This window comes from Balaenoptera physalus (assembly GCF_965194825.1).
Source record: "Balaenoptera physalus genome assembly, chromosome: 17".
Taxonomy (NCBI): Eukaryota; Metazoa; Chordata; class Mammalia; order Artiodactyla; family Balaenopteridae; genus Balaenoptera; species Balaenoptera physalus.
In genome coordinates, this window is record NC_138895.1 from 7,113,200 (window position 1) to 7,139,071 (window position 25,872).

General features: G+C 40.7%; 1 protein-coding gene and 1 long non-coding RNA gene across 4 annotated transcripts in view; one reads left to right on the forward strand and one right to left on the reverse strand.

The window, feature by feature from the left end:
* TOX (thymocyte selection associated high mobility group box) overlaps window positions 1–23,998 on the reverse strand; it is a 297,713-nt gene extending 273,715 nt beyond the window's left edge. For 2 of the 3 annotated variants that reach the window (XM_082433016.1, XM_082433015.1), the window contains exon 1: window positions 23,136–23,998. In XM_082433016.1, the coding sequence (XP_082289142.1) occupies window positions 23,136–23,237 (102 nt within the window). In that variant the 5' untranslated portion in view covers window positions 23,238–23,998. The remainder of the gene's footprint in view (window positions 1–23,135) is intronic. The other variant, XM_082433017.1, reaches the window with a different exon arrangement.
* Window positions 23,526–25,665, forward strand: LOC309646617. The gene is made up of 2 exons (XR_014255474.1): window positions 23,526–23,558; window positions 24,579–25,665. It is a non-coding gene; the product is annotated as an uncharacterized lncRNA (long non-coding RNA).
* Window positions 25,666–25,872: the final 207 nt, after the last annotated feature.

Genomic DNA, 25,872 nt, shown 5'->3' on the forward strand with positions numbered 1-25,872 from the left:
TTATAACATCAAAGTATCAAAAGAGTGATGGTAAATTATTATTTACTGGAAAATTATGATAAACTAAAACACAGTACAACAGAGCATGATTCCAATTTGGTTTAAAATTACATGCTTTACAGATTCTGTGATACTCAATATATGTTAAATGCATCTCTAATAATATAAACATTTATGCTTAAATAAAAATAGTAAAAACAATAGAAAGATACACACTAAACTATTGGCAGAGGTTATTTCTGGAGGTAGCACTGGAGGGGAAAGTGGGAATGTTTTGACCTTTTGTTTTGTTTATGTCTGCATAATTTATAATATAAACACAAGAATAAGTATTATAATTATTACATAATTATTGGGCTTGAAAGGTTTATAATAATAATCAAATTTTTAATTATTATTATGAGCGATAATAATTACTGCGTTTGAAAGACTTCGTAATTAAAATTTTTAAAAAGACAAACCAATAATTGGCATGAGTTGCAGTATAGAAGGATTTGTGAAGCAGTGCAGAATTTGGAAATAAATACACAGACTGTACTTTTAACAGGTTTGACATTTCTAAAGAATGAGCAGTATTCCTCAAAGTCATCTACGTCCCCAAGGAGGTATACATTTTCGCGGACAACTTTATAAGGGAAACATATATTTTAGTCACCTTTCATCCTGGTTTCTAAAGAAAGGACACTCAAAGAGCCTTTTTGTCTTACTGATGTCATTATATTTGGTAGCAGCACAAAAAAGCCCACTGCTACATTGTATCCCAAAATAATGGTACAAGTGAAGAAGACTAGATAATGATTTCTTTTCCTAATATCTGAATACCATTATTCAACATTTACTAACATTTGCATTTCTTTTACAGCACCGTCACTAGTCACTAACTTACATCCTCATTATGCAAATATCTTATACAGCCTATAATGTTCTAAGTGCCCAAGAGCAGGAATTATATCTAATCATAATTGTATTTTCCATGGTTTTGTTAATTTCTGTTAAGTAATTGAGGTCACTCATTTTAGGACATACTTTAATTTTGCAATTAGATACATAAAAAATATCTGCTTTAAAAGTCATATTTTTTAGCTTTCCATAGAAATTTCAGAGGTATATTCTACCCATATTCCAGCACATTAGAAAAATTATGCTTAAGATTTCTAACATTCACTTCAAGGGGAGCTTTCTTGCACTGTCAATGTTGACTTTTCGTGCATTTAGTTTTCTCAAGAATACCCTGAAAGAAAAGTCATAGTAAAAATAACAGAAGAGAAGCAGATTCTTGTGCATTGTTTAAAAATAAGACTTCGATAAGGTGAAATAAACTAGCATTTCCTTGGCTATTCTCCCTGAGCCATGATTTGAATGTTTAGGCAGACATGCTGGTTGTCTGCTTTCTTCAAGGACTCAACAGAACCCATGGACTGTAGAATAGATTTCTGGAGACGGATTTATGTCAGCTCACTCATTAGCATATTCCTATTCGGTCATGTAGTAGTCATGTGATTTTAAACAATTCACTTAAACGCTCTGAACCTCAGTTTCCTTTACTGTATAGCGGATATCCAACTCTACCACACTCCTTCTGCCCCCAAGTGTTGTTATACATTTCAAATGTGTGTACAAATGCCCTGTAAACAATAAGGGAGAATACCAATTAAAGGATAATTGCTCATTATCAAATTACAAGTATAAATGGAATGGTAATGTCTCTTTCACACTCTTATTATCACCTGGTGAAATGGACAAACGTGGTTTTAAAAATGACTTTAATTAGTTTAATTTTCTAACACCCATTAGCACTCCTAATATTAGTAGCATGAAGAGCTTTTGTTCGATCCCTAATATGCGGGTCATTACTAACCCATCTTAACTTCCTTGTACTTTGTCTACTCACTTTTTTACTAACTTCAAAACAAAGCTGAAAGTCATAACACACAGAGAGTGCATACCTCCAACGTAAAAGTGAGTGCCTCTCACCTTTTATGGAATGTGTAATAGTCAAACTGTGACAATGAAACTCAGATGGTCCTAAAATATCTTAGAAGTAGTTCTCCAAACTCTATCTCTCTCTCTCTCACACACACACACACACACACACACACACTATAAGTCTATATTTTAGTTAAGAGATTAAAACTCCACTCAGAAATCCAAACAAAGATAATTTGGCTTCCGCTTCGCAGACAATGGTAATATAATTTCGGGTAATTATAGAGAAAATAAAAAAGATGGTGAGAGGCACAGAGGATCGTAGGAGGAGGGGTGTTCTGTTGACTCTTGTGGATTTGTGGACACCTGGAACCCCTGCAGGGCAAACACTGTTAAGAGCCAGGTGAAGTGTGTAACTGGTGTCTTTGCATCGTCTCTTTCAGTGAAAGGCCTCCTGTTCTGTCCATCGTGCGTCCAGCTGGTGTGTCCTGTGTACAAGTCTAGAGGCATCTTGGGTCAGAAGTTTGTCTGACTTTTCTTGGGGCCTAAAGTGTCAGTTTATTCGTGAGATAAATTCATCTCAGCAAGCGTATCAGGGAATGAGGCTAGAGGGCCATCCCAGGTGAGATGCACATTTTACTGTGGCCAACTGTTGCCCATGCGTCAGCTTCTGTTCTGGGACTCGGCCTTGCCTGAAGGTGCCCAGAGCCATATGTGGGGGGAGCACCTGAGGTTCGGGAGGCCTGCTGGCACCTTCAGGGCAGGTGTCTAACTTAAAGTGATGCCATGTCTGGGACGGTTCTGACCACTGGACTAAGATGATAAGTGCACGCTTGTGACTGCACTGGTGTGATCTTACAACAGTGCCGCCAGCTTCAACACCAGTCTGAGGGACTCCAAGGAAGACTAAGTTAATGAGTTTCAGAAGTGATGTTTACAAACAGCATGAGGCCCTCTGGCCATGTTGATGCAGCCAGAGTGAGTTTTGTAGCAGCAGCAATTAATGATCACTGAACACTTCTGTTCCAGGCAGGCTGGGTGGTGTTTTACACAATTTCTATCATTTAATCCTCACCATAAACCCTATAAAGGAAATAGTATTATTGCTTCCATTTTGCAGATGAGAAAACTGAGGCACAGAGAAGAATGACTGAAAATCGAGCCCTAAGAATATTTCTCTTTTATGTTATTCTCTCCAAATTTTTAATTTTTAAAGTATAAACTCTTTTTTTTTTTTTTCTAAACCAAAAACTTCTTGAAGTCAGGAACTTTGCCTTCTTAAATCCTGCTGATATTTTATTTGCTAAAGAGAGAGCAGACTGATAGAAGGCAGGCCCGTTTGGAAAGCCTGCACACTCTCCACTTAAAATAGGGTCTTTCAAGGTGCCTGAAAGAGCAATGCTAGGATTTGTCCCAGCAATGTAAGAATCCTGATAGAATAATGATGATAATAAGCCTGCGTGAGCTGGGCAAGAAACTGTTTCCATTCATCAAGATGCCTGATTGTGGATGCCTGGCTTACTCTTTCACGCTGAGCTAAACCCCTGGGTTCTTCCCAGCTCCCTGGGACTCCTTGACTTCTGATTCTCAAACACCTTTCCTAACTCACCCTACTAATACAATGAAACAACAGAGAAAAGTTTATCATTTGCCACTTTAACAAGCTGAAGTTGCCATTGAGCCTAATGGTTCAGTTTTTTAAAGTGACCTCAATTTTTAAAAATGACATTTTTCTATTAAGATGTCAAGATGGAACTGGTTAAAACCATGTTCAAAATATGCTCTAAGATTTGCTCCTTGGAAACCCACTTTGCTGTGTTGTTTAGTCATTAAACTGATCAGGTTATAATGAATCCTAGTGGTTATTTCATGAATGGCAACATCATTGAACTTGTAAATTTGGTGTCTGTGATAGAGAGGCCTCTGGTTGTTTTTAGTCGCAGGACCTCTTGATATTATGGAATTTACTATTTTACAAATCAGCAGATACCCCTGACTCTTTGGTCAGGAAAGAATATTGGAGGTAATGGAGCCTCTTGTTTTGGAGAAAAGATGAGAAATTAGTAACTTATCCCACGTCATGTGGTTCTATAATTAGCATCTACATCTTGGGATTCCTTCTGCATCTTCTTTCTACCACACAAAGCTACAAATGGACCATTTAATCAACTGATTTCATTACCATTACTAATCATCAGAATTATGTAAGAGGTTACCTGGAAGACAGACACCAAATGGCTTAGTACTAAATAAATGAACAATTATGTTGTTTCAAAAAGTTTATTGATAAATGTAATCACTGAATAAAATCGAGGCATGCAATCAATTATCTGAATATTCCTGAACATTGGACATTATAGACTTATATGAACACACATACCCATAGGATATTAGCATTTGACTCAAATCTGTCTAATTTCTCAAAGAGGGAAGCAATCACTCTGTTGGCACGTGACAGCAGGAAACACATAAGCTGATTATATTTTAACTATTTCCTAGTATATATATTTTAAATGTCATAACTTTATAAAAGATGGCCTACCATGTAGTTGTTCTAATGTAAGTACAGTTTGGGAGTGAAATAAACTGGTAAAGAAAAAAATCCACTGAAGAGGGTAACAGACTGTACCATATGGCTCTCAAAGTCAACCAAATCTCTTTTTGGAAGACTCTCAAAGACCCTAAGAACTGGCTTTTTTTTAAAGGCGAACATTTCTCTTTGTAATGTAAAAGAAAGTTTCTTGATTTTGTCATTAAATCTAAATGTATTCCATATTTGAATATATGGCATTCCAGTTTCCATTTATGGACATGGAATAAGTTGCGTCTTTTTTTTCCCCTAAAATGCAATTATGGAGAAAAGAGCTTTTGAGTGAATTATTTGAAGTAGAAAATCTTAAACAACCTCTCTCAGGGAAAAGGAACTCTAACATCGGGTGACACGATGCTGAGGTTGCCACAGACACAAACACACACTATTAATACTGTGTTGTTTTCATTTCTTTTTCTCTTTGACAAAGACCACAAATAAATATCCGACATCCTAAAACACACATGCCTAATTCTGCAAGCTGTTATAATGAAGTCCTTTGAATTATTATAAATGCTTGAACATTAAAAATTCATCACCAAGGAGAGAGAGGTGCTTTCTATTTGCGGTGCTGAATTTAAACACAACCGCTAAGAATGGCTGATTGTCCTGAGTAAGTACGGCTGACAGCCATCAGCAGGTCTGTGCAAATGGCGTATGGAAAGTAATAAGAGCTTCAGGAGTATATTTCAACCATATAATAAAGTAATTGTGAAAGCGTAATTGCAGTCTGCTTCCATACCATATTAGGGTAAGAAATGAGATGGTAAGAAAATATGAGATTCACAGAATTACTTTGTAAGCAATTTTGCAATGACTATCTCCCAGAAGATGCAGTATTTGTCAGAAAAACACATCTAAAACTACACAGTAGTGTTTACCTTTTGAAATCCGTTACGATGAACCTGAACAAAATGAGCATTGATTATTTCACCATTAAAAAAAATACCTCCGAACTTAAGAACACCACCAAATATAAAAGTATTATTGGATAATATTAAGCAACTGATTTCAGCCCATTAAAGCACTAAAAAAAAAAAAAAAAAAGAATTGCATATAAACCCCATTCTTTATTTCTGAATGATACCTAGTTAACATTTCCAAATATTTAAATATTTGCAAGATTAGAATTTCAATTTTAAAAAATTAATTCCTTGGGCTACTTCATAAACAATCACTATTGGTTTAAGTTACCAAGTTACCGTATCCCATAGGCTATCAGATGCTCTCATAGCAAGACTTGAGAACGCGCAAGGAAGGCTAGGTCTACTCTCAGCCATATCATCTGGACTAAAAAAAGGAAAAGGAGGAGAGAAGGTAAATGCATGAATGAACACAGGGATATTCAGAGCTTAATATGAATAGCATTGAGGTCAAATATGAAAGTTGTCCGTTTGATTCTCACTTCACCCATCTTCTATTAGTAGGATTATTTATATCGCATCTAAGATGGTTACCTCTGTAAGTGCACTTTTTTTTTTTCTTTTTTTATTCCTACCACTTAGCACAGTTCCTGGTGCATAGTAACCACTCAGAAAATATTTAATGAATAAATTAACCAATATTTGCAAATGCCATGTTGTGGGAAGCTGGGTCTGTAGCAACCCTGTGGCATGGGCTCCAAAACTCATGGAGAAACAGACAACGGAGTCAAATATAAGGAATCTGCTTCCCCTTTTCATTAATTTTTTGTTCCACTTTTACGGGACCTTGCAAATAAATGTGTGTAAACTGCAGGCACGTATATTCAGTATTCATTCCCCTGGCCTGCCATTTCAGATAAAACTTCAAAAGATGTTTTAAGTATGGGAAAAGCTCCTTGATTTGGGTAAAGGAAAAATCTAAAATGCTCAACTGCCTAAATGAAGTTTCTAGAAGAAACACATATTGTTGTCATTAAAGGGGATAGCATTATTTACACATGCCCGACTGGTTTACAAAGAACTCATTTCAAAAACAGGTTAAGACTTAAATGAAGTAAAGGAAAACAAACAAACCAAGCCTGATTTAATGTGCTATGGACATCAAGTAGATTGGCATTTGTTAGGAAACCTTGCATACACACCTAAAATCTAGCCATGTTGTACTGCATAACCAGAACTACTGTTTTTCCAAGACTGCTCAGTCCACTGAAGGGTGTCCTAATGGTCATGCAGAAGGCAGGAAAGGAAGGCTGCCCAGAAACAGAAGCCCATTTTAGGCAGGTGAGAATGTAGGTAGAAGAATATCTAAGAAAGTAAGTGTAAAGGAATCTTGAAAACAATGTCAATCATCTTACAAATTATGTCTGTCTGTGGTGGAAGGAAGGGAGGAAAGGAAGGAGGACGGGAGAGAAGGAACCCAAACCTCAGCCATCTGTTACGTTATAGGTCTTGCTCTATCCTATACCTGCTCCCACCCACCCCCAAACCATCACCGTAACCATTCGATTTCTTCATGATCCTTTCCTTTTCTTGGATTTTCCAAATTCTTTTCAGGTTAGGTTACATACTAATGTCTAACAACATAATACCACTCTTGACAACCTTTCCCATCACTAAGCATCGTCAGGTTTTGCAGTGACTCTGGGATTTTCCTCTTCCATCTACACATGGGATATCTGACTTCCTCCCTCTTCACCATTCTCTCCCTTTAAGCATAATGTCTCTATGCCCACGGTACCAGCAATTATTGAGCCCTACCTACACAGTCTTGCAATTTAAACCAAGATCAAGTACTCTGTCAAGCTTTCTTATCAAAAACAGAATTAGTGAAAGTCAGGGAAAGAATAAGGGTGAAAAAAATGTTCCGATCTCTACGGGAGAGATGACCTAACAATATCAACTCCTGCAAGGCCTTCAGTCTATTTCTCAATAAGGATAAAAGACTGTTATGTTATTTCATGTTTCTCAAACTCATACCCCTAAGAGCAAAGAGTGATATGCCAAGGCAACCGAACTTTAGAATAACATAGACTATGCTTCTGGAGCACAGCATGGACTCGACTGTAAGTCATTTAAAGTATTATATTTACATGAAAACAGACAGGGATGCATTATGGAAAATATTATAAAATCTACATATTTCTTAAAGATGAAGCATCATCTTTTTCAGACCTCTGTAGATTTCACAGGCACTTCTGGGGTCTTCCTCCAGCCCCTCGGGGTATAAATCCATCAGGGCACTTCAGTAGAAAAATGTGAGGACTTTGCTCTGTGGCTACTTGAAGATTGTGAGATACCTTTAAAATTGCTGTTGACGTTTCTGTATATGTTTGGATACTTTACTATATTTTCCCAATTTACCAATAATTGTGTGCGTATTTGTCACTGAACAAGAAATTTCAGCAAAGCAACTACTAATAACTTTGGAAGTTAACTCAGCAGGTGCACTTCTAAGACTATACACAAAGCAAAACATTCATATTACTTGCTAATGATTGGGCTGATCAATTTAAAAAAGAATTTGCAGGTAGACTACAATACTCTTGTGTCTCTTAAGAAGTTAGATTTTAATGTATCTCAACCTTTTGGCGGAAGTATAAAACCTCTAAAAGCTTATTCATCTATAATTGGAAAGGTCTTCAAAAAAATAGGTGAATACCTAATGGTTCATTTTACCACGGAACTCCCCCAGGCAGTTTTCTCTGGTACATTCCTATAAGGGCTAAGCGTTAGCCCACTTACAATAAGCAACGTGAATTCCACCCCAGCTGCCCCTAAACCCATCTCTAGAATGGCACTGGTTACCTTCCTAACTTGCTAACTTAGTGCCCTATTTCTCACTACAGACACCTCAGCCTCAACCCAGGCACCACATCAGACAGCCCGTGATGTCACACCACCATCTATTTCCTCATTTCACTGTCTTTCATGAGAGGAAAATTGATGAATAATTAGTGTTCACATGTCTCTCAGACAATCAGCATTCTGTTGCTCATTGTATTTCCATTTTTGCTCTGTGAACAAGCAAGAGCCAAATTTAATGTTTAATTATAGGGAAAAATACCTGAGCTAAGAAACATGTGGGCATCTTTTTTCCTGGCTATCATATTCTGCATTAATATTAATAGCCTTATTGTAGGTGTTGGGTTTTTTTAGTTGCCTCCAGTCATTTTGAAAAGAGGTAGGAAGTCTAAAAAAATAGTTCAAAAAATAGGAGTAACTTTCCCCCTCCTCGCTGCGTGATTTTTAAGGGCAACTAAAATGCCACTTCCTGCAGGAAGCAACCCGGATTTCCCGCACTTCAATCCATTAGTACTTCTCCTTCTGTACCGCCAGCACTTTGACTACAGACTCCATCCATATCACATCAGTTGTACCAGAGCTGGGTTATGGTTATTTGTGTTCCTCTCTTGGCTACTAGCCACACGAAGACAGGGGCCAGGGCTTACTCATCTCTGTGCCTCTCCCCGTCCACCCTCCCCCCCCTGCCCCCCACCACTCGGCATAAGGCTCTGCACACAGCTGGCGTCCAGTAAATGCTTTTCAATGTCTAAAAATGAATTAAGTGTGCCTTATTAACAAAGCCCACAGCTTCCTTACAAGTGCATTCCAAATTTTTTAAAAAGTCTGCTTCTCGGGCAAGAATATTCTCATTTCATTCCTGTGCAAATATTTATGGGGACTGCATTGGAGCCACCTGAAAATAAGAAGTTATAATGGAAACAGAGACACATCCTTAAGTGAGGCAACCGAAATAGGAACTACTTGAACACTTTCACTTAAATGTTCTCTGCTTGATAAAGTTCATTACCAGAATATCATCTTTAAAAGTGAAATGCATTCAGCTGAGCACTTTTTTTTCATTTTGTAAATAGATTTTTTCTTGCCTGAGTTCTCCGTATAAAGTACAAAATAGTCTTCCATAACATTAGAAAAATGTCACCCCATACATAAAGCTAAATTTTTAAAAATAAAATAGATTTTTCTTCCTTAGTGTTTTAAAGGTACAGCAGCACCTTCCCAGAACAATCGCCCTGTACTGAACACTATACTAAGGGATGAATCATCAACCTGCAGTGCGATACCTTCTAAAATGTGTTGGGATAACATATTAGAGCCTAGAACAAAGTTAAGTCCCCATGGGATATCCTAAGGCTATAAAGTCACCATCTTTTCAACATTACCCTACTTATTACTAGGGTTATATTTAAAATGACCCTGGCATCAATCTTTTTCTCACCCATTCAAAATGACATAGAAAAGTAAGCTAGGTGTTAAATTTACAACCCAAGTGCCAAATTTTCACATCACATCAAATGAAAACTTATATATAGCATATTCATTGCTGAGTTTTTTGATTTTACTTTGATTTCTTGATCAATCTGGGGTGACTGTAGCCAAAGTTACCTTACAAAGTAAGTTTTACTCCAAAGATTTCACATGTGTTGGATATAGACATTGAACTAAGATAAATGGTTTAACACCACCGTTGCATCTTGGCAAAGAGGTGATAGCAGAAATGAAACTTTGACCTTTAAATTTTCAGCCTAGAAGTTATTTTTCTAAGAAATGAACATTCATATATTCATTACTGTCATTTTACCATAAGCACTGTATTCTTGCTATTCTCAACCAAAATTCAGATACAATTTTATGGTCCTTCCCCCTCTCAGAAATATAGCCTTTCTTCTCCACTCCCCACTCCCCCCAAATTTTTTTTCTAAAGATTGCAAGTTATAGAGAGGCAACTGACCTCAGTAAAATTTTCCGCTGGCTTACATTTTTTTCCCTTTCTTTTCAAAGTACTCTTTAGGGAAAAGGAAAAAGATAAACACACTTCATATAACAAGTGCCATAAGAAAAATATGTTCTGGCAGACTTTTCCCAACTTGTAACAGAAAAGAATTTACATCATCCAAGTATAAGTGCAAAGAGTAAAAGAAAGAAATCTCCAAATGGATTTCTGTTCCACGTTCAAACTCCAAGGCTAAGGGAACACAAGTGTTTCACTTCAGAAATGAATAACGAATGACTTCAATACACATACACCTTTCTCTTTTTGGAAAAATTGCGCATAAAAGAGCATTTTTTTGGCATGGCTGACCTGCAGAGATGTGGAGCTAAGCAGAGTCATGAATTCACTCGCTCTGATATGCACACATGATACGCAATTAAAATCTCCATTCACATTCCTGCCGGGTTGTCAATCATGAGGAAAGCCTTTTTGACAACATTCAGCGAAGCGTACCAACTAACCGCTCAACAGGAACTTAAACAGTAACAGCTTTTGTTACTAGCAAGGACGATTTTTTTATTTATTTTTTTTTAACCAAGATTGGGTTCAGTTTCTAAGAAATCATTATGCTCTGAATTTTAGGGCCTTTCATTAAAAATGAAAATGTGTCAAGATTTTGTATGGCAAGTGATGTGATGTAATATCTAGAAAATAGGAAATACATAAAAAATTCTAGCCTTTTCAACTGGGGGGAATCTTTTTAACTTTTCCCGTTTAGAACAATGAACAATGATCTTATAAAGCAGTGTTCTGGGAAGAAATGTGACGTTTCTAATTCATTCTGAAGCTTTTTACTAGAATTTTCAAACTTTTCAAAGAGATCGGGGCTCTCATCTCACTTGAAAAGTGACTGACCAGTTTATAAGCCAATAGGAAAGTGACTTTTTTTTTTAAATCATAAGAAGAATATTTAGCATGTCAGAAATACTGTATGCATCAAACCTTTCAATTTATGGCGCTCCACAGAAAATATTATGCACATAAATTCTCTCCAGATGAACCCAGAAGGTACTCTGCTCATAACTTAGTTTCTGTTGAACATCTAATCAAAGACTGTGCGCCCTTCATAATAGCACATTAGTGTGCTTTAAAGTCATAAATCCATACAAACAGGGCCCAGTAAAATTGAATACAGGATGCTTGTTAATCGGCTACTGTGTCTGCTTTGAGCAGCTAACCTTGGATTATAAATTTGAAACAAGTTAATACTATCAGATATTGAAATATTTGTCTTCTTACTTATCATGCTCTGTAACGGAGAGAGCAGATGCCCTGTGACCATTAGCAGTCATGACAAATTGCCTTGCTAATGAACGTTACACACTGAAAGTGCCATAACTGATTAAACTACCATTTCCCACTACCAGAGAGAGAGAGAGAGAGAGAGAGAGAGAGAGTTGGGGACTCCAGCAGTGGGCAACTCTGATATTCTGCCAACAGGCCTTCAGGGCACAGTATGATATTTTGAAAAACACTCTGAATTCCATATGAACAGATTCTAGAAGCCTATGTGTATACAACAGGTTTTTAAAGAACATTAGAAAAAACAGCTTAGGTTGGAGCTGATGAGCCATGAAAAATGGATGTGTTTTAACTATTGGGTATCCTTGCAAGTAGGTGTTAAAGAATATTCTCTAGGGTGGGTTTCTCTCTCTCTCTTTCTCTCTCTCCTTCCCTTTCCCCGCCCCCAAAACATCGCGTGTGCTTTGCATTTCACATAAAATCTTTCTTTTGTCAGTTCCTTTGTTGGTGCAAAATTGGCAGCAGTTCAAATTCAAAGTACTCCTATTCATTTACTGACCAATGTCATTCTAGTTCACATCAGCCAGCGAGCTAAGCTCTAAAAACATAAAAGACTTGCTTCACCACTGACGAATAATGTGTACATTTTTACAGAGCTTAAACCTTAATGCTGTCCCTGAAACTAACAATACAGTATATCTTATCATCCCTTTTTCACGAGCAGGCAGCTGCTGAAACGCTTGCCACTTCAAAATATCAACTGCTTGCCAGTTTTCCTACACACACCCTGTCAAACTCATGTACATTGTGCAATGAAAACGGTGCAGGACTGAAAGCTAGAAATTGTGTCCAATTCTGCTGTAAGGGTATGATGTGCAAAGAACAATGTATGACAACCGTAGAGACTACAAACAATGGCACCGGAGCCAGGAACTTCATAGATCACAACTGCGCCTGTACATATTTCATTGTAGGCATTATGTATTTAAAGCATGACAAATGTACCCTCGTACATTATGTTCTGCACAAATAGAAGCTCCTCCCACCAGATCGCCTTTTGCGTTTCTCTTGGTGATGGAAACACAGTTGAGTTTCATTTCTTTTTCTTCTCTTGAAACATTTAAGGTTCTCAAGCCCTAAAGGAAAAAGACACACTCTCACAAACACACACACACAAGGTTATCAAAATGAATAACAGAAAACAGAAGACAATAATACAAGATGAGAAAACGAGATCTTGTTCACTTAACATTTTTGGCTGCTCTCTGAGGACACAAAAGCAAGGATTATCTTAAACACTAACCAAGGGTATCAAGAGAACTACACTATCTCTATGCCTATAAATTGTTGTCTGCCCAATTTTAATGCAGATAAGTGCTGGCTTATTGATTTGCACGATTTTCTAGCAAAATGGAATTCCCACGTGAATATGTTGTGTGCAGAAAATATGGTTTAAGAAGCTTTTACTATTATTGCTTCCCTATGCCAAAAGAACAATTAAGCAAATAATATTTCACTACTGTTTCAGGTCTACAAACTAATGCAGATTCCTCTCTGTTTAGACTTTAAATATCCCTTCCTGTTTCCTGATTCGCTCTGTTTACTTTAAATGATTCTGCTTATTGAAAAGTTGATTTTCTTCCAAATGTCTCTTTAAATAACATGTAAAATCTGAAAACGTTCTCCCTCTGGAACACACCTACTAAATTATAAAGGGGTTCGTGGCTATACCAACCTCACACTAATTCAGTCAATGACTGTGGAAATGGAAACACGTTTATGGGAGAAGATTAGTATGAATCTACATTCATCTCCTCCACAATCTCGCTTAGGTTACAAAACCTTTATCACATAAGTAGCTTGGAGTGGAATTAACTGACTCGAAGCTAAGGAAAATGAACAGATATGCTTTTAAGGTGTTAATAAATATTTTGGAAAGAGAATAGGTAGTTTAGGTGCTTAGGGGTGCTGACCTTTGCTGTGTTGATTAGTGCGACAATGATGCATTATTAACACACAGCAGCTGTACCTGAACTGCTGCCATGAATATAATAGCCTTTTATAGCCATCAGGGGAGTGAGGTAGGAGGCCTTTATTAACCACTAGACATGATTAGCACATTATGTGAACTTTAGTAGGCAAATTATCTCTTATTGAAATAGAATGTTGGTTATAACTAATTATAAACATGATTTTTAAAACTTCCCAGTGAACAACTCAATGTTTTACTACCGTTCAGCTCATTATTGGCTGGTAATCGACAAAAATGGGTTCTATTATGGGATGTACTTACAGGAGCTGAATCTCCAAAGGCAGACCTTGTCACCGAAGGCTGACTTTCAAATTGTTTGGCGTTACAGGTTCAGGGATATTAGCATACATGCAAACTTTCTCTCTTTAATTAAGTCAAACTGTTCATGAACTAGAAAAGCTGCTTTGGGAATTTTCTTCCTCTTTATTTCTTTAATCAGTTCTTAAAAGATTAGTTTTGCAGTAAATTTTGGAGAGTTACCTTGAAAAATAACAGCATAATTTATTTCAAAAAGCTTAATTTGGGGAGAGTAAAGATTATCCCATTAGCCTTAGTAAGTGAACACAGCGCGGAGAGTCCATTATGAACAGTCTTTTATGCCCTGGCAGAAAGTCATTAACATAAAATAAATCATTAGCTTTGATATTAAGCTTCTAGTATCTGCAGGTTTCAATGATTAATGTTCATGACTGCATCTGCCAAATGATAAAATATACTTTTTGTTGAAAGGTTATCCTGCCTCTTTATTATTAACATTTCTCTTTATACAATTGTTCCTGGCATTTTAGGCAGAGGCATACTGGTATAGAAGGAAAGAACTGGTTTATGCAATGGCTTGGAGATGCCCATGCATATAACACTTTACCCATCATTTTTCAAATTAACCATTTAACTGAGTTAAAGGACTTAAGGAATTCAGGTGGTGTGCAGATATGCTTTCAATGTAATTGGACTATCTTTAGACCCAGTTGGTCCATTCTTTAATTAATCTTGCACATTATATTTCCCATCTCTGACCCATATATCAGAGGAAGGTAGTGAGGGGCAAGCCTGCTTGCCTGAAGTCAGGAACTACAAGAGGGCATTTCCCTCTGGAGCAGGTATTCTCAACTTTATTTCATCTTCTTACACAGCATCATAGGCAACAGCTGCCATCCTAGCATCTCTCATTAGGTGCACTGACTCGCAATGCAGAAAGGGAAAAAGACGCCCCCTGGGGGCTTATCACTATCTGAGAGAGGGAGATTACAGGCTGTACCTACACACACCCCATTTTCCCCAATTCACCTTTGACCCTCTAGAAAGGTTCTTCTTTTCACTCCTTTCCTGAAAGAATCACTAGTCTACAACTTTGGAAGACATTCATTTCAGTAAGGTAGCATAAATAGAAGAAATGGACTGAGAAGATGGTATTTTTCTAAGGTCTCCCACTGTTTGAATTTTTGAACATCTTTCCTCATGTGATTTCTAAATAATCTACCTCTGTTGACTCCTTGATTCTCATAAAGGTGCCTTGATACAAACATTAATTATTTCCTCCTGTGGATACATGGAAGATTGGGACACAGGTGGATTAAAGGTTTTAGTTTCAGAACTTTTACCAGACATCGGACAGAGTCAGGCTTCTAAAGAGAATGGGAAACAGAGCGGGAGGGAATCATATCCTTTCAGGGTTATATTTATTTTGCCTAGGGGGTAAGTCAACACAGGTTCAAGAGCCCCAGTTTTTATATGAAATCTTCAAAAAGAGTCTTTTCTTCAGAAAGGCTTAGGTGTTCTTCAGAAAAGATCCAGTTCTTTAGTCTTATTAAGGTATAATTTGCCCAATTAAAGCCCTAGCATTGTGAAAAGCATCGTCTCATGTGAAATATGGCTACATTTCTTAAAAAGGAGTGGTAATGAGGCATTCCTACTGACCAGTATAATTGCCTTTGTTGTTGTACACGTTGAGAGATTCTGCCATTTATGATAAATTCTCATGCATCTATGGGCAGAATATATCCAGGACCATGAGAAACACAGAAAAACACATGCTCACCCAAACACACACACACACACACACACACACACACACACACACACACACACACACACACACCAATTTCTCTGACTAGGTAACTTCTAGATAGGGGCTCAAAGACTTTAATGGAAAAGTATTCCATGCAGTGGCTGATAGTGTTACAACTGTGGATCAGATACTTGTAACTTATAAGTCACATAGTAACTCAAAACACTTCATATTTTCTTGGCCACTAGCAAAGCTTCTTATCAGCCAACCACGGCCCTAGTTTATTTAGGAGTCCTTTCAAGACAGTTTCATCAAAGCACATAACTCAAGAATGAAAAACAATAAATACTTGGCTAATGCAGAACCATTAAAAACTCCAAAGTGAAAAATGGACAAACAGAAAAGCATTAACAGTGACATTGGTTTCATGACCTTTGTTATTATAAATATAAATCAATGATGATGTTTCATAAGTACAATGGAAATCTGAAGATAGATTTTAAAAGTTAACTTTTTAATCAAGGAAGGCAAACTTGCCTTACTTGCTTATTCAAACTAAAGAGATCTGGGAAAATATCAGCACCTCCTCCAGTGATAGAGCAGGGGGTTTCTTTCTGGCATCAACCCTCCTCTGATCTTTTCTGCTGCACCATCAACATCCAGGCACAGAGCAATATAATGTTCCCATTTTCAAAACGAATGCTATAGGGAGGAAAATGTTATAACCAGGAAAGTCTCATTCAGGTTAATGTGAATTCCATGTCTCAAAGTATTACAGAAGAACTGCTATAATTAACAGTCTTTTGGCACTTCCATTATAAACCACATTTCTAAGCAGTTTATAACTCAACTGTTTTTAATGAGAAATTACTCTTCGGGATGAAACTTGGCATGCATGGTTTAAACCAAAAAAATGCTCAAATTCATTAGGGCAGATGTAAGCTGTAGCGTCCTGGTGCTTTGCTTTCCTAGAGGGACAGCCCATTTAAAAAATTCACTGTCTACAGCTGGTCCTATCAACCAACGGAGAACAAAGGCTATCTGACTCTGGAAAGTGCACCTTCAAAGAAAAAGATCAACTGAAAATACAATTGTTCTTGGGCATCCTCTGGGGACTGGTTCCAGGACTCCCCTCATATACCAAAATCTGAGGTTTCTCAAGTCCCTTATATAAAGTGGTGTAGTATTTGCATATAAACTACACACATCCTCTCCTATACTTTAAATCATCTCTGGATTACTTATAATACCTAATATAATGTAAATGATATGCTAATAGTTGTAAATACTATGTAAATGATATGTAAATAGTTGCTGCTGGTGCGCGGCAAATTCAAGTTTTGCTTTCTGAAACTTTCTGGAAATTTTTCCCCCAAATATTTTCCATCCAAGGTTGGTTAACTTGCAGATGTAGAACCTGCAGATATGGAGAGCTGACTGGATATCAATAACATCAAAGTGGAAGTACATAAGATAAAAAATATCTTCAAGATTGGTAAAAGTAAATATTCCCCATGTTAAAATTTTGTTTAAATTCAGTTTAAACAAGGCAGCTTTCGAACATTTAGATGCTTCATGTGGCAGCTTCTTGCAGGCAAGATTATAGATATGGTTGTGGGGGCCACAGTATTTATTAACTATGGTTTACTACAACCTTGTTTTCTCCTAAAGGTATACATTTTAGATTCTTAGATTTGCTTGTATACAATATGTTTTATCTTAAACAACTGATAATATTTTTAAAATGTAAATGTTAATAACATTTAATGAAGCCATGATAACTATATTTAATTTTCCTTGAGGTATAAGTTAAATATTCTACCTTATGACTTCCCAGAAACCCTGAGATTCACGTTTGGATAAGCTAAGATGTAGGATGATAAAAGTAATTAGTTAAGTAGGTTCTGCATTTCCAACTATTCCCATCTTAGTCATCTATGCATATTCTGATGAGAACACATAAATAGGCCAACCCACATACTCACTGTAAGTGTAGCTCAGCTAACTTACTATGTGCAACTGAACATCAGGAGGTCACAGTCCCACTTTCATACTATTTTAGAGTCTAAATAAAGATTTTTCACCGATAGGGGATGTTCAAGGAGCTGATTTCAAGCTCTAAATACACTGCATAACATGTGCGGGGACAGGTGAACTATGAGAGCTTAGAAATACCCACCATGGTTTTCCTCTCAGCATCATGTCTATGTTTTCTTAGTCTATTATTCTAGGCTCCGATGTCATTCATTCAGATGGGGAAAAGGGGAGTAGCCTAGTTCAGGATTTTAAGAAGTGGATATGGGCCTGAGGACTGGCAGATTCCAACTTCCTTACCCCAAAAAAGGTCAGGTACTGGAGGAAGAATGGATTTGTTAACACGGTTATGATAACAATGATGGCAAGCAGAAAAGGGGGCACGGCGGCCAAGGTAGCCATGATGGTGAGCCAAGTACCTGAGGAGAGGGAGGAGTTCAGGTTAGGAAGTACACACCTCCCAGGTTCAGACCCAGACTGGGAAGGAGAAAAGCAGGGGAGGGGGAGTCATTCCAGGATTGGGGGTGTTTGGGAAGGGGGTGAAAAGGAGGGAGGGAGGAGGCACCAGACGCACAGACAGAGCAGCTGCTCAGGGCAGGAGGATCTCCAATAGCTGAGAAATATCCCCAGGGTCTTTTCAACTTTCTAGGAAGTTAGCAAAATGTTGGAAAGCAGTAGAATAAGTCATCCTTCATAGCTAAATAAGATTCTCACCCCTACCCCAGTTCTCTAACCCATCCCTTTCTTGAATTGAGCCCATCACAAAAAAAAAAGCATGCCCACAAGAAATAGTTCCACACACCAAAACCAACATTTGAGACCCAGTTCTGGTTACCAAGAAAACCATTGTTAAACTTGGAACTCTCCCTACTTCCTTCAGGTTCAAGTACCTTACTTCTTTCCTCTGTTCTAAGCCCTTGCGATCATGTCATTTAAAACAAACTACAACAAGCAACTGAGATAATATTTAAATATCAGTTTAGTTTTTCCAACTAAGCAAAATATCAAAATGCTCCTTAATATCATCACTCAGTAACTTCTAACATATATGATAAACTGTGAGAACACTAAACCATGTAAGCTATGTTAAAAATAACATTATGAGCTCCAAAGCTCATAACTGTAATTTTTGCATAGACATTTAAAATTGGAGTTTATGACACTGAAATATCCCACAAAGTCAAGATAGCTAGCTGCATTTGAGGGTTTTGTATGATATCTGATTTAGTGGCCAAAACCATAGGATTGCTTGGCTTATGCTCTTACCTATAAATTTATTTAAAACATATTTAAAGACCTCAAAACTTATGAAAGATGCCAGCTTAATAACACTCCCATGAGAGTTTTAATTACACTAACGATGTTCAGAGGATTGACTATGGATTTCCCAAAGTCCTAAAAGTTATGGGGGTGGGTGGAGAACTGATCAAGCAATGATGCTCTAAATTGCTTACAACCCTCCCCTTTCTCCTCCTCCTTTTTCTTACATTTATTAAAGTAGAAATAATGACTCCATCATAATGTGCTTGCAAATCCTGTATTTTAGAAAGGATGAGTTTTGCCACATTAAAGTACAATACATAATACTCTAAATGGGAAAATAAACTCGAAGGAGATTTTGCAGAGATGATAATAAATCTTGTTTTTCTCAGAAGTTATCAAATGTCTAATGTTAGCCCTGACATTTTAACGCAGAGTTCATCACAAATAGGTCCTTCCTCCTATGTTTATGTGAAAAGATTATACACTGTCCTCCCTCATTTCAATGATAAAAGCCCAATATTCCAAACGCCCATTATTCTTCACTCTGTATATAGCCAGTATGGGTTTGTGTTTTGAACTTCCTTGTGTCTAAATCAACCGAAGAAAGATTCAGGACCTGATTCCACAGAAGCAACCGCTGAGAACAGTAAAGACCATTATTTCCTCTCCCACCGCTGGCAGAGGTCAGCCTCCCTGTCATTAGACATGTCATAACATAATTGTATTACTACTCCTTCTGTGGGCAGATACTGAGCAATAACTGAACACATCATATCATTGCAAAAATGAAAAAGTGCCACTTCTTTGTCCCAATTTAGCATAAAATCAGTGAAAACAATCTTCAGAAATGACGCTGCACTAAGAAACTGAAAGGAACTGTTATTACTCTGTGGGTATATATTTAAACTGATGCTCTGACATCTTCAACTAGAACCAAAAAGAGGACTCTATTTTACTACCGGACTCCAGTTGTGAGCTCCTATAATCCTTCAGCTCAATTAAGGGAGACACTGTTACTTAAAATGGCCTTAATTAGACGAAACTCCAGTATGGTACCCATCTCTCAATGTCTGAAATATAGCCATGCTTTAAGCTGCCAGAGGTGACCACTGTTACTTCCAGCCTACATGTTTCTGTCCTGTCTATGAGCTACACTGCTATTTCAAAGGCTGACCTACATATACAGCAACGTGCCATCCGTTCTGGCTGTTTGTGTAAGAGATGCCTCGCACAGTTGCCATAACCAGCATCGCTGCATTGTTCTCACTTTTCTCCTGCAATGGGCTATGTGAAAATGGAGGCCAGTTTGCGTAGTGATGTGCTCATAACGTAATGTGCTCTTACGATAGAGCGATACTAAATTAAACTGTTTTCCAAAGAAATTCCTCCTACAGAGTTTATTAACTGAACAATGTCAGTAGTGTTTTGGCAATCTATAGAGCAGCAGTGCTGGAAAATGTCAGCAAAGTAAAACAACCTCATTTTAGTTTAGAAAAGCTTCAGGAAGAGGATATTCATTTTCTGGATTAGGGTCTCTTCTGACATTGAAAAACATGTCACTGGAGAAACTAGTTACAACTGTGTGATGCTGAAGCACAGAAAGATACTGGTTCCGCTGGGATTCAGCACACTGACTTTAGTAAAGTGTTGACAGATTTAAAATAAAGACAATTAGTAATTTATGATCTTATCATCCTATTGAAAACAAATAACCTGACAAAGTGACTGTTCCTTGTAATAAACTATGTATTCGTGACACCTCTGAAAGAGACAAGGTTTACTTTGCAGTCTCGTCTCTCTGAGAGAAGTCAGGTCCAACTTGTTTTTACTAAATGTGGATACAGATTTCTTATTTCACCTCTTTCAAACTTCTGCCCACCTTTCAGATCCCTGCAGATCTACTTGAGTCACTGTAAAAATGAATTCTGGTTGACTACATTCTAAGCAACTAAAACTGTGGAGTTGGACAGAAATTTTGTGCCAATGCTAATCATGATGGAGTAGAAAACACTAGTGCCCGGGTTTTCTGGGGCCTAGCAAACCTACTCAGTACACTGAATATAAGTAGGGATCAGTGACAAATATATTTGGTAGACTGCTACCCAGAGAAGGGCAGGAGCAGACATCCTGCGAGAAACATTTCCATGAAGTCTCTTCCTACTATTAAAAGTGTATCTTATGACTGTGCACCTTTAAAAATCCATTATTCCCTGGATAAGTAAAATAGAAGACTTGCATCTAGTCTATAGAAAGGAGGGCTAATTTGCATTTTAAAAGAACAGTTTGCTCCTCATACACCGGGTGACTTAAAAGGAACTTCAATGAGCTAGTAAAGAAACGCTGAAGACTTTCTAAATTAATTTATTCAATTCACAGCACAACCCACTAAAATTATTTAAAGCACTTAATTGGAAAATGATTTAATATATTGGAATAATTCTTGATTTTCCAAAGCATTTAACTTTTAAATTAAATCTGACCCTACTATCACAAGAATGACGAGTGAAATGTGTATCCAAGTCATTACCTTCTTTTTGGAGCCTAAAATCACTGATAAATTTAATAGGATTTGTCCAGTTTCATTGCCAAAATGTTTCTGACCTTTTGGTTCCAATTACTACTGCGGAATATGTCTTTACTATCCAAGATAAGACTGCTACTTTATTATTGTTGGTAGTAGTAGTGTTATAAGCAAAAATAAAATGTTTCAAACACAAAAGACCTGCTCATTAAGGCAAAACAGACTGTATTACCAACAAAGAATGAAACTTCATCACGCAAACTTCTCTGGCCAAAGTTACCCATGCCTTCCAACTTGCCCCTAGCTAAAAAGGGCCCCTTCCTGCAGGATGAAAAGCCTTTCTGCCTTGCACAAGACTAGATTTCCCTGGTTTCTAACTTGCCTAAACACCATCAACACACGCACATCCCTTTTCCTGGGTTTTGCACTGTACACACGGCATCAGGGAGCTTCTCCACGGGGTGATATAACTCACAGCTGTGTGTGTGTGTGTGTCGATTGACCAAGACTCGGAGTTGCGAGTTCGTTGCGTGATGGGGAGCCCGGGGGCTGAGGATGCCGCGCGCTAAATACCTCTGTATCGCGTAAAAAAGCTGTTTGATGATGACACGCCACCAGGCAAATGTTACTAGTCCCAACGATTTATCCAGCGGAATTCACCGAGGGGCCGACACGGAATTGCTCGCAGGGGCCGGGAGTATCTGACAGGGTTACCACGGAGCGGGAACTGGGCGTCTAAACCTCTCGCCCTGAGTCTCAGAGAACTCCGTTCTCCCCGCCACGTTCACCGGGCGGGACTGCTTAGACATGTCCAAAAAGCCCGAGGCGAGGACAGCCGTGGACCTGCGGCTGCTCTCGGAGTCTGGTCCCCGCGCGTCCTCCCTCCGCGGGCTGAGAGTTCGAGGAACCCCGAGAGTCACCCCCTCCCTACGTACGCCCTGACTGCTGCATCCTTGGGACGAGCGGACCTCCGCGGTAGCCCCGGTCACCCTCATGGCTCGCCTCGCCCCGGGCCCCCGCGGCCTCGGCACCTGGGGTCACCGGGCTGTGAGCACAGGCCAGCCCGGGACCTGCTCCAGCCCCGCGCCGAGGGCTGCAGCTTTGGACGTGAACGCGACGCGCTCGCCCGGCTCCTAACAAACTTGCTGTTTCTGCGCGCACCCCCGGGCGGGAGCTGTCCCCCGGCCCCGGCGCCCCGGCGGCACCCCGGCCCGCAGGCCGGCGCCCGGACCGGTTCGGGAAAACAAAAGCGTTGCGGAGCGCTGTGCCCGGCGCGGGGCGGGGGCGTCTCCCGGGTCCCGGCACCCCGACTCCCGGCGGCTCCCCTGGCAACTAATCCCGGGCGGGGAAGCGGTGCCACGAGCCCCCGCCGCCGGGAGAGCAGGGAGGGAGGGAGAAGGGGAAACCAGAAAATAAACGGAATTCTCCCACTCTCTGCCTGCGTTCCCGGACCCCAGACACACCCCCAAAGTATTCTGCCGTTCTTTCCTAATTTTTTTCAACCCCCCCCCCCCACCCCGGCAAACCTAGGCAGGGATCTTTAGTGGCGAACAGCAGGAAGGAAAGGATCGAGCAAATCGTGTCACTTTCCGCACCATCGCGGGGCCGGGCAAAGCCCGGGAGCGGCTCCGCAATATTTACTCCCCGAGGGCACGCAGGGCAGCCGCGGGCTGCGAGCCGAGCGCGCCCGGGACCGGCCTCGGGCGACCGACCGCCCGGCCGCCCAGCGGGCTCGCCGCCGCCGCCCCCCTCCCGGGACCGAGCAGCCAGAACACGGCGGAAACAAAAGCAGAGCATTCACCTTGTTGCAATAGTAGGGGTCCAGGCAGGGAGAAGGTCCCAGACAGGGAGCGTCGGGCGCAGCGGCGGGCTGGGCTGGAGGTGGATAAAATCTTACGTCCATTTCACTTTCACATCAAGCAACTCCTTTTCTTTGCCTTTTTCAAAAAAGTGTCCAGCAAAACAAGCTTAGACGGAACAGAGAGAGGTGTCTGGACTCAGGAGTAAGAGAAACACCTTCCTTCCCTCACATCCGTTTGTGGTTTGTTTAAGAAGAAGAGGAGAAAAAAAAAAAAAAAAAAAAGAAAAAGAAAAGGGGTGGGGGGAAGCGCTCAACTCTCCCCCAAGCCGCGGCGCGCACCCGTCGGCGCCGAGCGCGCAGCCTGCTCCGCCGCCGCCGCCTCCCGGCCCCGCCGCCGCCGCCGCCGCCGCCGCCGCCGGGCAGGTAACTTCATGCGCTCATTGTCCCCCCCGCCCGCCCCTCCATCCCCGCCTCCCGCGCCCCTCGCCGCCCGGCACACGCGCTCGCGCTCGGGCTCTAGGTACTGGGCGTTTTATTGGAGTCTCTGAGTTAACTCTGCTTTGAGTTTATTTTCTCCACCTTGGAGGCCTGGGATGGGGGGAGGACTGGAGAGGGGGACGGGGCGGGAGGGGGGGGAGGTGTGAGCGCCCGGGGCCGGACGGGGTGGAGTGCGCGGCACGACGCGGGCTGCTCGCGGCCCAATGGCGGCCGCTCGGGGCCGGGGGCCGGCGGAGGGTGGAGCGGAGGAGGAGGAGGAGGAGGAGAGCGCTGCCGGGCCCAGGCCGAGGCGGCGGGACCCCGAGGAGCCTCCGCTGCGCCCGGGCCGCGCTCCTCCGGGCCAGCGCGTCGCACACAAAGGGGCCGGCGAGCCCGAGCCAGCTGCGGCCGCGGGGCACGGCGGGGAGCGCGCAGCCAGGGGGCGCTGTGGCGCGGCCCCGCCCCCGGCCCCGCCCCGGCCCCACCCCGCTCCCTCCGCGCCCCCCCGCGGCCGTTCCCACCTCTTTCTCTGCGTCCCGCACCTCCCGCGGCGCGGCGGTTCCCCACCCCGCTGTCTGCTCCCCCAGCCCTATTCCCACTCTCTGGTGGAGGTGACTTTTCCGGGCAGCGCCGCTCTCGGGGCTGGGAGCCCTCAGGGAGCGCCAACCCTCTGCGTGCTGTGAGTGGGCCACTGTCCCAGGGACCCGAACGGACTGCAGGGTGTGGATGGGCTGGAAGGGTGTCCCCTCTCCTGCTGCTCGCTCCCGCCTCCAGCCCTCGCCTCCCCGTGATCTCTGTCCCCCAGGAGGGTTTGCGAAGGCTAAGGCTGCCTTAAGGACTCGCAAAAGACCACAGGGGTAGTTCAAAGGGTAAATAGAAAAACAATGATCAGCACACAAGATCGGGCTAGAGGGAAAACACGTGGGCTTGCTAATTGCCCATTACTGGATTCTTGTCCTTTTCTAGTTGGAAGCCCAGTAATTCTCTTGGAGGTCCACGGAAGACCTGGAATCAGCTTCCCTATTTCTCTGTTCCGTAAGTGGGACGAGGAAAGCACCAGTCACGTTTTCCCGCCTTACTTATCGAACCCGGAAACTTGGAACTTCGTGTCTCCTGGTGGTTGGAAAGTTTGGCGGATCTTGGCCGCTGTCCAACAGATTTATTCCCGGGGCTCTGTCCTTGGTGGGAACTCCAACAGGAGTGGGCGATAGTTACCGTCCCAGGAGGGAGCAGCCCCGTACACTGGACCCAAGGCCCTACAAAGAAGCCTGGAAATACTTCATCTGTTCCACTTGTTTCTGGTGCCAGGAAGGATACTAATAACATTTCACCACCGGGCACAGCCTTCTAGTGCACGTTGATTGCCAACTGCTCCGTGTAACTTTCCCGTAGCTATGTTGCTTCCTCTGCAACGGAGAGCATCAGTCACGTACAAGCAGAGAGATGTGAAAGAAAATCTATGAGGACAGTTTAAGGAATGAGTAAATGAACATCACTGGGCGTCTATACATGGCTCCTTTAGGAACATTTTGTTAAACATTGCTTTATACTTCTTACAGCCTTTTTCTTGTAAGCCATGGTTTTCTTTCTTCCCCTCATCATTTTTTTTTTAAACATCTTTATTGGAGTATAATTGCTTTATAAAAAAATATGGAACGCTTCACGAATTTGCGTGTCATCCTTGCGCAGGGGCCATGCTAATCTTCTCTGTATCGTTCCAATTTTAGTACATGTGCTGCCGAAGCGAGCACACCCTCATCATCTTTATAAGTGGCAAGAATCCAGCTTTCTCCCTACCTCCAGATTAACATGGTGCAGATTGGTGTAGGGAGAGAGAAGTGTAAGAAAAAATAATTTTTCCCCACTGGATTCAGAAGAACCTCCATATTTCCAGATCATTCAAGGCACAAAATGAAAGTAAGGAGTAGAAAATATGTTCTTTCTTTAAATAAAGGTCTTTATAATAAAATTTAAATGAAGTTTTGTGGTTTGTAACATCAGTGTTCAAATTTCAATTGTAGATGCTAAAATGTGCCTATATGCATTTTCTTCCATGATTAAAAAAAAAACACCTTTTAGGTTTAAATTAAACATTTCTAAGCTTAAATTTCTGTCAGCGATCCAGCATTTATTACCATCGTATTACATCTCTTCAAAATTGGATTTTTAAAAACTTCCTTAGCATCTGTAATTGATTTCTATTCAATGGCCTTGTGAACATCAGAAGATGAAAGAGTTCAGGGCGGAAACAATATTATCA